The 16,391-nt window shown below is 46.1% G+C and overlaps 1 protein-coding gene across 1 annotated transcript in view; it reads right to left on the bottom strand.

Annotated features, from left to right (window-relative positions):
• Positions 1 to 13,691: 13,691 nt before the first annotated feature.
• GFRA2 (GDNF family receptor alpha 2) overlaps positions 13,692 to 16,391 on the bottom strand; it is a 49,895-nt gene continuing 47,195 nt past the window's right edge. The window contains exon 9 of the mRNA XM_088443251.1: positions 13,692 to 14,542. Within this exon, the coding sequence (XP_088299377.1) occupies positions 14,420 to 14,542 (123 nt within the window). The 3' untranslated portion in view covers positions 13,692 to 14,419. The remainder of the gene's footprint in view (positions 14,543 to 16,391) is intronic.

Raw genomic sequence — 16,391 nt, forward strand, 5'->3', positions numbered from 1 at the left:
ATCAGATGAATTGCAACTAATTGCAAAGTCCCTCTTTGCCATGACAATGAACTTAGGAGCTCATTCAGACCCGCTCTTTGCAGACGATGTTCACTATTGTGCGCATGCGTGTAGTTCGCAGTAGGCATGCGCAAAGTAGTATGAGCGAATGGAATGTGCTCGCTCGACCTGCAAAGACAGCCCAGTGGAATGAGTGACAGGAGAGGCCGTTTGTGGGTGGTAACAGTGGCAGGCCAGTAGTAACAGGGGAGTGGAGTGTTTTCATGGCGTTTCTGGGGCGTGCATAATTACCAGGCAGCATCATAGTACACGCCACCTGATTGAATTATACACTGAAGTGCTCACAGTGCTTGTGGTAGAGTACAGTCAACCGCAAGCGCTGCAGTCAGATTAGATTAAATCCCATGTACCGATGGTTGTATATACTTCCTGGAGATGACGTACGCTAGTGGGCGGCTAAAGACAGGCTGGTGGGCGTCTATAAACACAAAGTGATCGCTTGCCAAGACATAGTGGGCGTGCTTATGCCTTGCCGTGCGAGCGGCTGCCTTGAAGTCACTTAGCTGAATTTCCATACGCTGGGAGCGAGTGGCTGCATCTTGCGAGTGGGTCTGAATGAGCTCCTTAATCCCAAGAAAAACATTTCCACTGCATTTCAGCCTTGCCACAAAAGGACCAGCTGACATAATGTCAGTGATTCTCTCGTTAACTCAGATGAGGGTGTGGACGAGGACAAGGCTGGAGATCACTCTGTCATGCTGATTGAGTTAGAATAACAGACTGGAAGATTTAAAAGGAGGGTGGAGCTTGAAATTGTTGTTCTTTCTCTGTTAACCATGGTTATCTGCAAGGAAGTACGTGCAGTCATCATTGCTTTGCACAAAAAAGGGCTTCACATGCAAGGATATTGCTGCTAGTAAGATTGCACCTAAATCAACCATTTATCGGATGATCAAGAACTTCAAGGAGAGAGGTTCAATAGTTGTGAAGAAGGCTTCAGGACGCCAAAGAACGTCCAGCAAGTGTCAGGACCATCTCCTAAAGTTGATTCAGCTGCGGGATCGGGAGACACCACCAGTGCAGAGCTTGCTCAGGAATGGCAGCAGGCAGGTGTGAGTGCATCTTCATGCACAGTGAGGCAAAGACTTTTGGAGGATGGCCTGGTGTCAAGAAGGACAGCAAAGAAGCCACTTCTCTCCAGGAAAAACATCAGAGACAGACTGATATTCTGCAAAAGGTACAGACTACTGAGGACTGAGGTAAAGTTATTTTCTCTGATGAATCTGGAAAAACGCTTGTCCGGGGAAGGAAAGGTGAGCGCTACCATCAGTCCTGTGTCATGCCAACAGTAAAGCATCCTGAAACCATTCATGTATGGGGTTGCTTCTCAGCCAAGGGAGTGGGCTCACTCCCATAAATAAAGAATGGTACCAAATCATCCTCCAAGAGAAACTTCTCCCAACCACCCAAGAACAGTTTGGTGACGAACAATGCCTTTTCCAGCATGAGGGAGCATCTTGCAGTACTGACAGTACTTTCCGCTTGTTTAAGTTTTGCCGGGTCCCGTTTTCACCTACTTTCAAATTGAATACAGGGATACGCGGGCACACATGCAATACTTTTCCATCTGCAAAACAGGCGAAGTAGGCGAAAAGTCCGGGAGGCGGAAAAGTATGGCGGGTCCGCTCAAATTGAATACGGCTCTTAGCATGCCTTCCTCCTCTGGGTGTAACCAGCCCAGCGCATAGTGTGTGTACAGCAGTGGTGTCTGAGAATAAGTTCCATGTGTGGCATGAATGCAATGTGTACAGTACACTATTGTGCTAACTTTTATGGATTATTAGTTGTTGCATGTATTGTTCATATTGGTACATAGGGCCTGATTCATTACGGATCGCAATTGCAACCACATACCCAGATCGTTCAATGATGCGTGTTGCGCACGTGCATGCATCGCAGCGCACAGTGCCGCTAGCATCTCCCTACCTCCAGCCATTGCCACCAGAAGGACATAGGGCATGATTCAGACCCGCTCGCGAGCGCATAGCGCTCACAAGTGGGTCGATGGTGGGATACTGCGCACGCGCGGCGCTCGCCGCACGCATGTGCAGGCCCCGCAGGGAGAGAGAAATTCTCTCGCTCCGGGACTCACTACAAAAGTTACCATCGCGACCATCAACCTGGCCGCTCGCAAAAGCTGTGGGTGGTCACCCACAGCTTAGCGAGCAGCCAGGAGGCTGCAACAACAACAAAAAAATGCCCTGATTCAGTGCGAGCGCTCTTAAAGAGCATCCGGCTCTGAATCAGGCCAATAGAGTGCCCGGTCTTTGGAAGGTCAAAAAGCGTGGCCACGCGGTGTTATGGACTAACGATAATTTACTATCTATTGGCTGATATGAAAGTGGGGAAATCAACCTACTGTATAGCCGAGATCACTTGGATTACGTATGGTAATGCTGGGACGCCAGTAGTTACCTAAACATTATATTTACAGCGACCATCTTGTTAGCAGTGTGCATGCTCACGTTATACTAGAACGCTGGACATTTTGCTACATAGTTACTAAATTACAGGACTTGTAACAAATTGTGGACTTATAATGGACAAATAACAGTACCTTAGTGAGGAAACTGTATTTTCAATCACTCAAAATAGCAAAAGAGATTTAAAATGTGTGATTTTTTATGTGAAGCGGTTTGGGAGTATGTATGTGTATGCCATCTGATACGTTTAAACACCATTGAGATATATGAGGATAGATTTTTAACTACTAAAATTGGTGTCATATATGAAGATTGCTGCTATATATATGTGTAGTTGTTTTTGCTTTTAACATATGTTGATGCTTTGAATAAAACTATTATTGGTAAAACTGAACAATCCTCCTGTACATTAATGGAGAGCAAACCTTCGTTTATTACATATGAGTATGAATGAAAAAGGAAATTGAATACCACCGCAGTAATTACTTAGTAGCTCTTTTTTTCCCATGTGCATTAAAAAAGTGCATGTTCACATATCACTCAGAATAAGACCCACTTTGTGTAACCATAAAATGTCACAATGAAATGGCCAATAGAGTTGAATGTTTTATATCTTTCTCTATAGTAATGTGTGCATTTGGTTAGCTGTAGTTTACAGTATAAAGACTATCTAGTTTATACATCTTTGTGCACTTTCTATGTAGTAGTCTGCTCGCTATCCTGGCTCCCTCTGGAGCTGCTGTGGACGCTCGCGGTGTAGAGTTGGCTTGGCTCACACCTAAACGATCTGTAACTGTTCATTACTTGTCTCTGTGTAATTATTGTCAAGGGCTCAGTTAGCTAGCCTACCACTGAGAGCAGTAACTGACTGTAATATTGACAATTAATTGAATAATGCAGCATTCTAAATGAAACATCTGCCTAGAAACACATTGTATAATATACTGTATTATCTGTGTAGACCATCATCTGGCATTCCTCCCAGATGCAAGTGGTCCAGGTCCAGGAGATATTCCAGAGTGCAGAGGATGAATCTTGGCTCATTCCCAAGGGTCCAGAAATAGACAACAGAGATAAGTACAGTAGCTCTGGCTCCAAGTATCTGAGCTACTGCCAGGACTTCACCCGGAGAAAACACATGGCCTACACTAGAACAGGCTGCCCTTCTTCATTCTGCTGTTCTTAGTTGAAATCACCTCTTCTGCTGTATAATACAGAGTACTGGGAGCTGTGCATATAGATTTATGTTCTGGTTTATCTGCGCCCCTCACACTGATATCCCAATGCTGTTTTTTAGCTGCTTACTCATACTTTCCTCTCATTTTAACTCCAATCTTTTCCTTATCCTTAACCCTGTGATAGGTTAAATAGACTTAGGGACTCATTTATCAATGATCGCTTTTGCAATGCGATCAGGGCATATCAGTAACGCCCTTGATCCTATCGGCCGGATGTATCATCAGGGACAACGGGCTCCGAAAGTCCCTGCGATGTCTCCGGAGAGCTGCTGGCCACTACAGGGGGTAGTGCGCATGTGTAGTCCCGTAGACAACCCATGCACATCTGCCATAGCCGGGGAGGGTTTCGGCGGATCCCTCCGCTGGCTAATAGTGCGCGGTATAGCCCATAGGCTACAGCGGCTAATGTCATCTTCAGATGCTGTTAGCTGCTGGGGCCAATATCTGGAATGCATCACATTCCGGATATTGATACATTTGGCAGCATCACTTCTCCCATAGAAAGCTATGGGGGAGGCGGCTGCCAGCGGCAATGCAGGGATCACAGCAGGTATCGGAGATGCCTGCTGCGATCCCTCCTTAAAACATTCGGGGTATACTTAGTATTTGAGGTAAACCCCCGAAAACTGGTGTTTTCTGGGATTTTACCTCAAATGCACTTTGATAAATGGGCCCCCTGATGAGCACATGAATCTCTCGCAGTGTGGCACTCATTCTGAGTCAGGGGGGAAAGGGGCTGTGTTTGCATGATGCAGCGGAAGCCTGATTTACTAACTTTCATTACTGCAAGGGCTTATGGGAGGATCCATGCGGCTTCAAGCGGGAAGCCGTCCCGCCCACTGTTTTTCCATCCACAGCTGAAACAGCGCATCATTAGTATTAGCACTTGCACCAGCCACGCTAGGTTTAAGGGATTCATCTGATACAAGCTTCCCCTCCCCATATGCACGACAATCCCATGCGGCAGGACAGTCCCGAGCAATCGCAATGTCACTGCCCAGTTCCCGTCACAAAAAGGCCATTACATGCAAATACAGTTCTGACTAAGGGCCTGATTCAGTACGGATCGCAATGGCGATTATGCACGCAATCTCACTATAAAGATGCTAATGTCTGCAATTGCTATGCCGTCGCAGCACAACATAGGGACGCTCACCTTACCTTACACACATCCGTAATACTTAGCAAGACTGCGAAACCATCGGTAACATTGAGTAGAATCGCAGCCTCACGCACACTTGCACTCAGGAATTGCTAACCTCATCGCATGCAGTGAAAGCCCGAGCTGCGTATGGCATCGCAGTGGCTAATGTACGCATGCCCCTACAACGGCATTCAAACACATTGGCACACCTGCGTTTCACCGACCACCCGCCGTCACCACCCCCAAATGGTACTTCCTGTCACTCACTCTGCAATAGGTCTGCATAGCTACTGCGATCACAGTCCCAATTGCAATAGAGTGTTCGGACGATTGCGTGCATAACCGCAGATGCAATCCCTGCTGAATCAGGCCCTAAGTCAGAATTGGATGGAGATACACAAACTGTGTAAAGTCACATTTGCACGTGCTCTGTATGTTTAAGCTCACTATTTGCGGCCATGAAACAAGATGCATCCAGCACAGAATCAGCCCTTCTATGGGCAAAGCTTTACCTAAGGTTACACCGACCCGGCCTACCTCCAATTACAGCATAACACAGCAGAGGCCACCAGCAGTGCCAAAGATGTTTATCATGGTTTGGATAGCGGGAATGACAGAGGATTCAGGTTACAGAGGCCCTGATTCAGAGCGCTCGCTCCGTCTGGGCAGTCACGCCCCGGCACGCCCTCCAAAGGGGGCGTGCTCTCACTCACCATCGACAGCACGCCCCCTTTGGTGCAAGACCCATAGCGACGGCCTGGCCGTCGTTATTCGGGTCTCGCGCATGCGCACAACGGAGCCGCCTCCGTCGTGCGCATGCGCACTTGGCCAACATCAACCCGCTTGCGAGCGCTCAGCTCAGGTCTGAATTAGGCCCAGAGTGTGTAGAGGTGGAATTGAATTTGGGGATCCTTTGGGTCTGCAAAAAGTCACCAGGCTTGTTGGGAATGGAGATAGAAAGATTACAATGGGCACACCTGTTATGATGGGGAGATGTTTTGCATAATGCTGATTGTTCAGATATTCTTCTGAAACACTATGGTGCTGATTCAAATAAGTGCAAGCTCCCGTTCTACTAAACATTGTTTAGTATTTGTGGATACATTGTCCTTCTGTCTGTATTTATATGTGTCTGTGTCTTGTGTCCAACAAGTACTGTAATATCACATTGCAGTGTACGTTCACATCAACCGAGTGGGCACTTTATCAGGTGACAACCAGCTGCTCTGCATTTCCCCTTAGACCAGGCTGAGTTTGTCAGGACATAGCTACAACAAAAGACACAGATACTGGCCCCTCGTGACTCCAGCATGTCCCATAGCTAAATTGCAAATTAGTTGTTGGTGGTTCTAAGTGGCTGGATCCACCTGATACCACTGAGGTGCTGATTTGATTTTGCAGCTTGGAGTTGTATCATGCTAAAAAGCCCATTGACAGATGGTATTGGGCACATGGCTGCCACGCTCGTGATCACCAGTGATATTCAGATGGCTTGAGGTGTTGCGTTATTTCTGTAGTTGTCAAGTCCTGATAGACAAGTGACACTGCCATGCATGTCCTGCCCATTCTGCTTTATGATTTGCGCACACACACACACACACACACACTAGAAGCACTGGCAGATAGCGACCCACTGTTATATAGCATGGTCTGACCATATAATACTGTCACTGATTGGGCAGCCATTTACCTGGGAAGGGGCAGCACCAAATAAGCTGGCCAGGAATGACCACTCTTAAAAAAAGATTGCTGACAGGTCTATAAAAAAAGTTATTTTTTTCAAATAATTTAAGCAATTCTAAAAAGTTTAAAAAAGAGACAACTGACCAAATGGTCTTTCCTTTTCCCTTCTATATTATTAGCCCCAAGGTTATCAGTCACCTTTCCTTATTGAGGTCTTTTCATGGAATGGTATTTTGTTGGTTTTCATCATGTATTATTGTCTACGATCTATTATTATTTGTATAATTTTTGATGGTGTTCTGTTTATTTTGCCCACTTACTGCTATTTTGGCAGAAGACCTTAGGGGGCCCATTTATCAAAGTGCATTTGAGGTATAATACCCCAAAACACACGTTTTCGGGGGTTTACCTCAAATTTTAAGTATCACTGGTATGTATTAAGGAGGGACCGCAGCCGGTACCTCCGATACCTGCCGTGATCCCTCCATTACCGCCGGCAGCCACATTCCATAGCTCTTCTATGGGGGAAGTGATGCTGGCAAATTTACCAATATCCGGAATGTGATGCACTCCAGATATTGGCCCCAAGAGCTAACGCCATCTGAAGATGACGTTAGCCGCTGTAGCCTATGGGCTACACCGTGCACTATTAGCCAGCGGAGGGATCCGCCAGAACCGTGGGACTGCGCATGCACAGCGCCACTTGCACTGGCCGGCAGCTCTCCGGAGACATCACAGGGTTGGGCTCCTTATGTAGCCCGTGTACCTGCATGTCCCGGATGATACATCCGGCCAATATGATTGCATTTTGCAATGCGATCATGGGTGTTACTGCCATGCCCTGTTGCAAAAGCGATCCTTGAAAAATGGGCCCCTAGCTCAGCTAGCTGTCGCTGTCTTACACACACTGGCCGCGCTAGCGGCCCCCTATCCCTGTCTGTCCCGGCCCATTGCATGATGTGGCTGCGTTGTGATGTCACAACGTCACATTGAGCAGCCGCGCAGAGGATCCCAGGTGCCAATACTGAGAGTGGGACTGGGAGAAACGCCACCCACCCAGCACAGGGCACCCAGCAGGCAGCAGAGCGGGCAGCCAGTCAGTCAGTCTCTCTCCCACCATAGAGAGAGACGAAGGAGAGGAGAGGCAGTTGAGGCTGAGTTTTTATTACTTTGGAGCAGGAGCAGTTCCTGACGTTTGTATTTTACATTGCTCGCACACTGCGGCTAATAATATAGAGATGTGCACTCTTTTTTAATTCATATTCCCCAATTGATGTCTAATGGTTGAACGACAATACATAATAAATTCTATTCAGCACTATTAGTGGGAAAGAAGAATTAAAAAAAGAGTGCACATCTCTATATTATTTGCATGAAACCACGCAATATAGTATTGTCAGAAACAAACTATATAGAAAATACAGAAATGAAAATAAATGGCATTATTTTCCCATACAGAAGCTTCCCATAGGCTGTGACATACGGAGACGCGATGTGCGTGACCTATGGCGCCACGTCGTGCCACCTGTCCCTCCCGTCCACCTGCAAGCCTGTCTGCACATTGCAGCTCTGCTCAGCCCCAGCGGCCAGCCGATGAGGGACAGCTCAGAAGAGCTATAGACAGCAGATAAGGGTAATTTTATTTTTTTCTGTGGGGGAGCAATGTTATATTCTCTGTGGGAGAGCAATGTTATATTCTCTGTGGGGGAGCAATGTTATATTCTCTGTGGGGGAGCAATGTTATATTCTCTGTGGAGGAGCAATGTTATATTCTCTGTGGGGGAGCAATGTTATATTCTCTGTGGGGGAGCAATGTTATATTCTATGTGGGGGAGCAATGTTATTTCCTCTATGGGAGAGCAATGTTATATTCTCTGTGGGGGAGCAATGTTATATTCTCTGTGGGGGAGCAATGTTATTTCCTCTATGGGAGAGCAATGTTATTTCCTCTGTGGGGGAGCAATGTTATATTCTCTGTGGGGGAACAATGTTATATTCTCTGTGGGGGAGCAATGTTATATTCTCTGTGGGGGAGCAATGTTATTTCCTCTATGGGAGAGCAATGTTATTTCCTCTGTGGGGGAGCAATGTTATATTCTCTGTGGGGGAGCAATGTTATATTCTTAGTGGGAAAGAAGAATTAAAAAAAGAGTGCACATCTCTATATTATTTGCATGAAACCACGCAATATAGTATTGTCAGAAACAAACTATATAGAAAATACAGAAATGAAAATAAATGGCATTATTTTCCCATACAGAAGCTTCCCATAGGCTGTGACATACGGAGACGCGATGTGCGTGACCTATGGCGCCACGTCGTGCCACCTGTCCCTCCCGTCCACCTGCAAGCCTGTCTGCACATTGCAGCTCTGCTCAGCCCCAGCGGCCAGCCGATGAGGGACAGCTCAGAAGAGCTATAGACAGCAGATAAGGGTCATTTTATTTTTTTCTGTGGGGGAGCAATGTTATATTCTCTGTGGGAGAGCAATGTTATATTCTCTGTGGGGGAGCAATGTTATATTCTCTGTGGGGGAGCAATGTTATATTCTCTGTGGGGGAGCAATGTTATATTCTATGTGGGGGAGCAATGTTATTTCCTCTATGGGAGAGCAATGTTATATTCTCTGTGGGGGAGCAATGTTATATTCTCTGTGGGGGAGCAATGTTATTTCCTCTATGGGAGAGCAATGTTATTTCCTCTGTGGAGGAGCAATGTTATATTCTCTGTGGGGGAACAATGTTATATTCTCTGTGGGGGAGCAATGTTATATTCTCTGTGTGGGAGCAATGTTATTTCCTCTATGGGAGAGCAATGTTATTTCCTCTGTGGGGGAGCAATGTTATATTCTCTGTGGGGGAGCAATGTTATATTCTTAGTGGGAAAGAAGAATTAAAAAAAGAGTGCACATCTCTATATTATTTGCATGAAACCACGCAATATAGTATTGTCAAAAACAAACTATATAGAAAATACAGAAATGAAAATAAATGGCATTATTTTCCCATACAGAAGCTTCCCATAGGCTGTGACATACGGAGACGCGATGTGCGTGACCTATGGCGCCACGTCGTGCCACCTGTCCCTCCCGTCCACCTGCAAGCCTGTCTGCACATTGCAGCTCTGCTCAGCCCCAGCGGCCAGCCGATGAGGGACAGCTCAGAAGAGCTATAGACAGCAGATAAGGGTCATTTTATTTTTTTCTGTGGGGGAGCAATGTTATATTCTCTGTGGGAGAGCAATGTTATATTCTCTGTGGGGGAGCAATGTTATATTCTCTGTGGGGGAGCAATGTTATATTCTCTGTGGGGGAGCAATGTTATATTCTCTGTGGGGGAGCAATGTTATATTCTCTGTGGGGGAGCAATGTTATTTCCTCTATGGGAGAGCAATGTTATATTCTCTGTGGGGGAGCAATGTTATATTCTCTGTAGGGGAGCAATGTTATATTCTCTGTGGGGGAGCAATGTTATTTCCTCTATGGGAGAGCAATGTTATTTCCTCTGTGGGGGAGCAATGTTATATTCTCTGTGGGGGAGCAATGTTATATTCTCTGTGGGGGAGCAATGTTATATTCTCTGTGGGGGAGCAATGTTATTTCCTCTATGGGAGAGCAATGTTATTTCCTCTGAGGGTGAGCAATGTTATATTCTCTGTGGGGGAGCAATGTTATATTCTCTGTGGGGGAGCAATGTTATTTCCTCTATGGGAGAGCAATGTTATATTCTCTGTGGGGGAGCAATGTTATATTCTCTGTGGGGGAGCAATGTTATATTCTCTGTGGGGGAGCAATGTTATATTCTCTGTTGGGGAGCACTATTATTTCCTCTGTGGGAGAGCAATGTCCTTTTTTCTGTGGGGGAGCAATGTCATATTCTCTGTGGGGGAGCAATGTGTTTTTTTTTCTTGTGGGGGGTAGGGACTGATGGTGTGCCTTAGAACAGAAAACAGCAGTTGGTTTTAATGTCCCTAATCCTATGGTTATGTTAACGTCATTTAATCATAATGGTAGTCTTTTCATTTGAGGCCACGCCCCTTATCCTATAGATTTTAAGCTTGCGGGCAGGGCCTACCTACCTATATATCTGTCTGTTATTATCCAGTTTTGTTCTATTAATGTCTCCAATTGTAAAGAACAATGGAATATGTTGTGCTATATAAGAAACTGTTAATAAATAAATAATAATTATTGCAAGACCACGCCCCATACAGTAAGGCCACGTCCCCCTTTCCGGGAAGCGTGCAAACTTACTTTGTTGTACTTGTTTGCATGAGGGGGGGGTGCGCACTAGAAGCCTCAGCCTCTAGAAACGGCTATATATATATATATATATTATATATATATATATATATATATAAATATAAAGTGATTTCCTTTATATGACTAACTGTAGAGCAGCGCATGGATCTCTTTTCTAGTGCCCACAAACAGTGGCGGGCTGGGCCGGGGGGCAGGGTGCCATCTGCCCCCCGGGCCAGTCCCCGCTGGGCCGGTCCCTACGTTGGCTTGCTGCCGCAATCGGAGCTGAGCTCCGATCGGGCAGCTGTATCCGGCCCGCGGGCCGCATGCGGCCCGCATCCGATCGGGTAGTAGTACAGGCAGGGCCATATCTAGTCAGCCCTGCAGTCTCTGTATTACCAGGCCAGAGCACCAGACGCCTGCCGCAATACATCACACACACATGTGCAGCGCTCCCGCCTGTCTCTTCCTGTCCATTAGCAACAGTAACAATTTGAGTTGCCGGGCACTCGCTTCCGCGCTGCATTGTTTGATAGCAAGCGAGCCGCTGGAGTCCCAGCCTCGGCTGCCCCCGGATCTCCCTTCTTCCATTCCTCCTTGCTCAGCCACTACCTCCTCCACTGTGTGGAGAGAAATCAAAACGTTGTGATGTCTCTGCCCATGCGGCGAAGCCAGGGGGGAAGTGTACGTGAAACAGCAGCAGGCATCAGTCTCTGGGTGCCTGGAGGGCGCGGTCTCCATCCTCCCCACACAGCCTGCAAGACCCTGCAACGGCACCCAGCTGCCCCAGGCAGGCGGTAATTGACATGCAAGAAGTTAAAGTAAATATAAATGTACAATACACTGGGGCCTCTCCTGCAGGTGTTATATGTGCATTTAGGGAAAAGTGCTCCCTATATATATAGATATAAATATAAAGTGATTTCCTTTATATGACTAACTGTAGAGCAGCGCATGGATCTCTTTTCTAGTGCCCACAAACAGTGGCGGGCTGGGCCGGGGGGCAGGGTGCCATCTGCCCCCCGGGTCGGTCCCCGCTGGGCCGGTCCCTACGTTGGCTTGCTGCCGCAATATATATATATATATATACTTCTGCGAAAAAAGCGGCACTCCCAGACTTCAAACAACATGAGTGTTTACTGCATCAAAGCATCAACGTTTCGGGGTCATCCCCCTTCATCAGGATGATGACCCCGAAACGTTGATGCTTTGATGCAGTAAACACTCATGTTGTTTGAAGTCTGGGAGTGCCGCTTTTTTCGCAGAAGTATATTGGAGGGGTAAATACCCCAGGGTGAGCACCCCAGCGGGACATGCCTTTAAGCTCTGAATCTCTTTGAGTGCCGGTGACCAAGGTTGTATATATATATATATATATATATATATAGATATATATAAATAATTGATTACACACTACCCACATCGACAGCCGCCCCTTTTGTAGTGAGCCCCAGAGCGAGAGAATTTCTCTCTCGCTCCGGGGCTTGCGCACGCGCAGTGCGGCCGCTGCGTGTGCGCACAGCCAGACATCGACCAACTTGCGAGCGCTCAGGCGCTTGCGAGCGGGTCTGAATGATGTCCTCTGTTTGGGGTTTGTATGTTCTTCCAATGTTTGTGGGGGTTTAAGCCCACACTGCAAAAACATACTGGTAGGTTAACTGGTTTCTGACAAAAGAAAACCAATAACTCTAATGTGTATACGTGTGACAGGGAATATAGATTTATAAGCTACGCTGGAGCAGAGATGTATGTGAATGATATTCTCTGTAAATCTCTGCGAAATGTGTGCGCTATATAAATATCTATTAATTAATAAATAAAATAATAAATGACTATATAAAGGTTTGGGGGAGTTATAGGCATAAAATAGATTATATAAGAGTGGGGGTGTTGGGCATAAAAAAGTTTTATATATTGAAAGAAATGTGATTACGTACAATAATGTCTATAGAGTAGAGCACTGTAAATTAAAAGGGGTGTAGTAGGTATTACCGCTGGACGCATGTCCAGCAGTTCAAATCCAGACAGCAGCAGCCCAGCAAGGGTGAAAATCCTGATCGTCAAAAGGTAAGTATGTTCTAACCTAATTCTACCCCCTAACCCTAACCCTCCTTAGGGGTGCCTGACCCTAATGCCCCCTCTAAGTGCCTAAACTTAACCCCCCCTTCCCCGCCGACCTAAACCTAAGTCCCCCAGGGGGGTGCCTGACCCTAACCTCCCCCCGGGGGTGCCTAACCCTCCCTTCCCCTAGCCTGACCCTATCTCTCCCAGGGGGGGTGCCTAACCCTAAGTCCCCCCCGGGAACCCTAGACCTAACCCTCCCACCCGCGCGGCTGTCCACGCCCGGCATCACTTCGATCAGGATGCCGGGCGTCGGTCTTCCGGCGTCGGTAAAATGACAGGCATCTAGATCTAACATCCCTATTTGAGCCATTGATTAGGACACGGTTTCGCGGTCGGTCTGCACGCGAGACCTCACAATCTCTATTTAAGGATAAGCCGTTGTTTATGGGCCACTGCCCATATAACTATTTGCCTGGACTTGCCCCCCAGGCAAATAGTTGCCAGCCAGCCCCTGCCCACAAAGGTGCAGCTACTTGGTTGTTCTACTTTTTATAGAGGCATGATAATTAATGTTGAATTAAAATAACATTGAAATAGATGACTCAGGAAGCTCAGCATATTAATTCTGGATTCAGTGATTGTTTGTCATGTCATGCACATAATCAGGGTTCATCTGCACACTGTGAAGCTCGGTGCGGTTTATTTTACCCATCCAAGGATCTGTGTATGTGTCCATTAAACCACGTTCCCGGCCCACCCCGCTCCCTCCATCCCGTCCCTACCATCCCTCGGGAATGTCTAACCACTTTTTCTATACATGTAATAATATGAATGAGACATTTGGGGTCAATACATTTTAATTCGTTAAATGAAGAAAAATGCAGATTTGCAGAAGGAGTATAAAGATATTTATATACAGGGAGCGAGAGCTGCAGAGCTTCCCGCTGCTAACTCATCTCCTGCCAGGTTCCCGATAGACGCTGTCTGCGCAGTTATTTTGAAGGTACTGTAACTCTTCTATTTTATTCATTTTCCTACTTGTGGGTTCAGAAGTAAATTTGTTTAGTTTTGGTCAGCTCATGTCATTATATTTGTAACATTATTCAACGGACAGAAAATCCGCTCAGTAACTTTCATTTTGATAATTTCATCCCAATAGAAATCTGCAGAGCATCACTCCTGAAGTCTCGCCCGCTGTATACATGCAGATCATCTCTCCGGTAGGCTGTTTGCTGCAGATCATCGCTCTCTCACTTCCATAAAAAAAATGTCACTCACTCCTATTCCTTTTAATCCTATTTATACATATATTTAACTTACAGACTTGTGTTCTACCTACCACTGTCATATATTTATCTAGAAGCAGCTGCAGTGCTGGAGAGGTCGGCAGGTGACTGTACACAGGATGTTATTAGTCCTGTGTGTGCCTCATCTCTGTCTGCTAGACGTAAGATCGCTGTCCCACGCCCCATTGTGGAGGGCTCACTTGGGTTATGTACAAGTTTTAAGTTCATTCATCATCAGGGAAGGCACAATTTCCCTGTCTTCCCCGTCCGTCAGGGCACTGTCAATAAAGAACAGTGGAAAACAGGACGATGAGGGTGTAGAAAGCACTGGCTTGGTGCCGAGATATCCCGGAGTGGTCCTCATATATCGCTAAGTCCGGTATACGGTCTGAATTGAGCTGTGACTGTGGAGAGAAGAAATGGATGGTGTAATTATAATGCAAGGCTGCGTGACAGGCCTATAAGAAGTGCAGTGACATACAATATATTAGGAGGGATGTCAGCAAGGATTAACACACTTTAGCACATACTGTAGGTTCTAGTCTAGAGGATGACATGAGAACTTATCATGCTCAGTATATACATGCTCCTGGTATAGACAGACGGAAGACATGCCAGTGTACAGACAAGGCCTCCACCATCAAGAAGCATTTTCACAAAATATAGTGAATAAGCCATTGTCTGATGACACGTAACATAGATTGCTCTATGAGTCATCCATTACTGAGTATTCAAGTATTGAATAGAGCACACAGTAGGTAAATATCAAATATACAATACACCCTGACGGTACTAAATGAAGAAGAAAGATTTAGAATGCAGAAAAATTGGACATTGATGTGGGACAGTACAGGACACACAGGACACACTGTGGGACGCAGAATGAGGGTATAGAATGAAGAATACAGGTCACAGAACATATAGGACACAGAATTACGGTATAGAATGAAGAACACAGGTTACAGTACACATAGGACACAGGATGACGGTATAGAATGAAGAACACAGGTTACAGTACACATAGGACACAGGATGACGGTATAGAATGAAGAACACAGGTTACAGAACACATAGGACACAATATGACGGTATAGACTGAAAAATAGAATGAAAAATACAGGTCATAGAACACATAGGGGTCAATCGAATTAGGAGCGAGATAGGTCCTGCGAGCCGTTATCATGGTGAACTCGCACTGTGAATTTCATTTGCAAACCAATTCCAAACTCGCATAAATTCATGTTTTTTTTGTGCATATTTTTTTGTACGCTGTTGCAGTTGCGATCTGTGATGAATCAGGCCCTATGTGCAGAACCTCTGGCACATCGCTCCCAATGTATATTCAACCACTTGGAGAGGTAACTAACATAATTTGTGCAATAATGATGTCAGTTTTCAGGTGAATTTCTCTAAACAGCTCAATAATGGGCTAAATGATGTGGGACAGGTACATGGAGGTGTATATGATGGGGACAGGTATGTGGAGGGTGTAAGTGATGTGGGACAGGTATGTAGAGGTGTAAGTGATGAGGGACAGGTATGTGGAGGTGTAAATGATGTGGAACAGGTACGTGGAGGTGTAAGCGATGTGGGACAGGTACGTGGAGGTGTAAATGATGTGGGACAGGTATGTGGAGGTGTAAATGATGAGGGACAGGTATGTGGAGGTGTAAATGATGAGGGACAGGTATATGGAGGTGTAAATGATGGGGGACAGGTATGTGGTGTAAATGATGTGGGACAGGTACGTGGTGTAAATGATGTGGGACAGGTATGTGGAGGTGTAAGTGATGTGGGACAGGTATGTGGAGGTGTAAATGATGTGGGACAGGTATGTGGAGGTGTAAATGATGAGGGACAGGTATGTGGAGGTGTAAATGATGGGTGACAGGTATGTGGAGGTGTAAATGATGTGGGACAGGTATGTGGAGGTGTAAATGATGTGGGACATGTATGTGGAGGTGTAAGTGATGTGGGACAGGTATGTGGAGGTGTAAGTGATGTGGGACAGGTATGTGGAGGTGTAAATGATGAGGGACAGGTATGTGGAGGTGTAAATGATGTGGGACAGGTATGTGGAGGTGTAAATGATGAGGGACAGGTATGTGGAGGTGTAAATGGTGTAGTACAGGTATGTGGAGGTGTAAATGATGTGGGACAGGTATGTGGAGGTGTAAATGATGACGGACAGGTATGTGGAGGTGTAATGATGTGGGACAGATATGTGGAGGTGTAATAATGTGGGACAGGTAA

This window comes from Taudactylus pleione, unplaced genomic scaffold (assembly GCF_031769625.1).
Source record: "Taudactylus pleione unplaced genomic scaffold, aTauple2 ptg000329l, whole genome shotgun sequence".
NCBI lineage: Eukaryota > Metazoa > Chordata > Amphibia > Anura > Myobatrachidae > Taudactylus > Taudactylus pleione.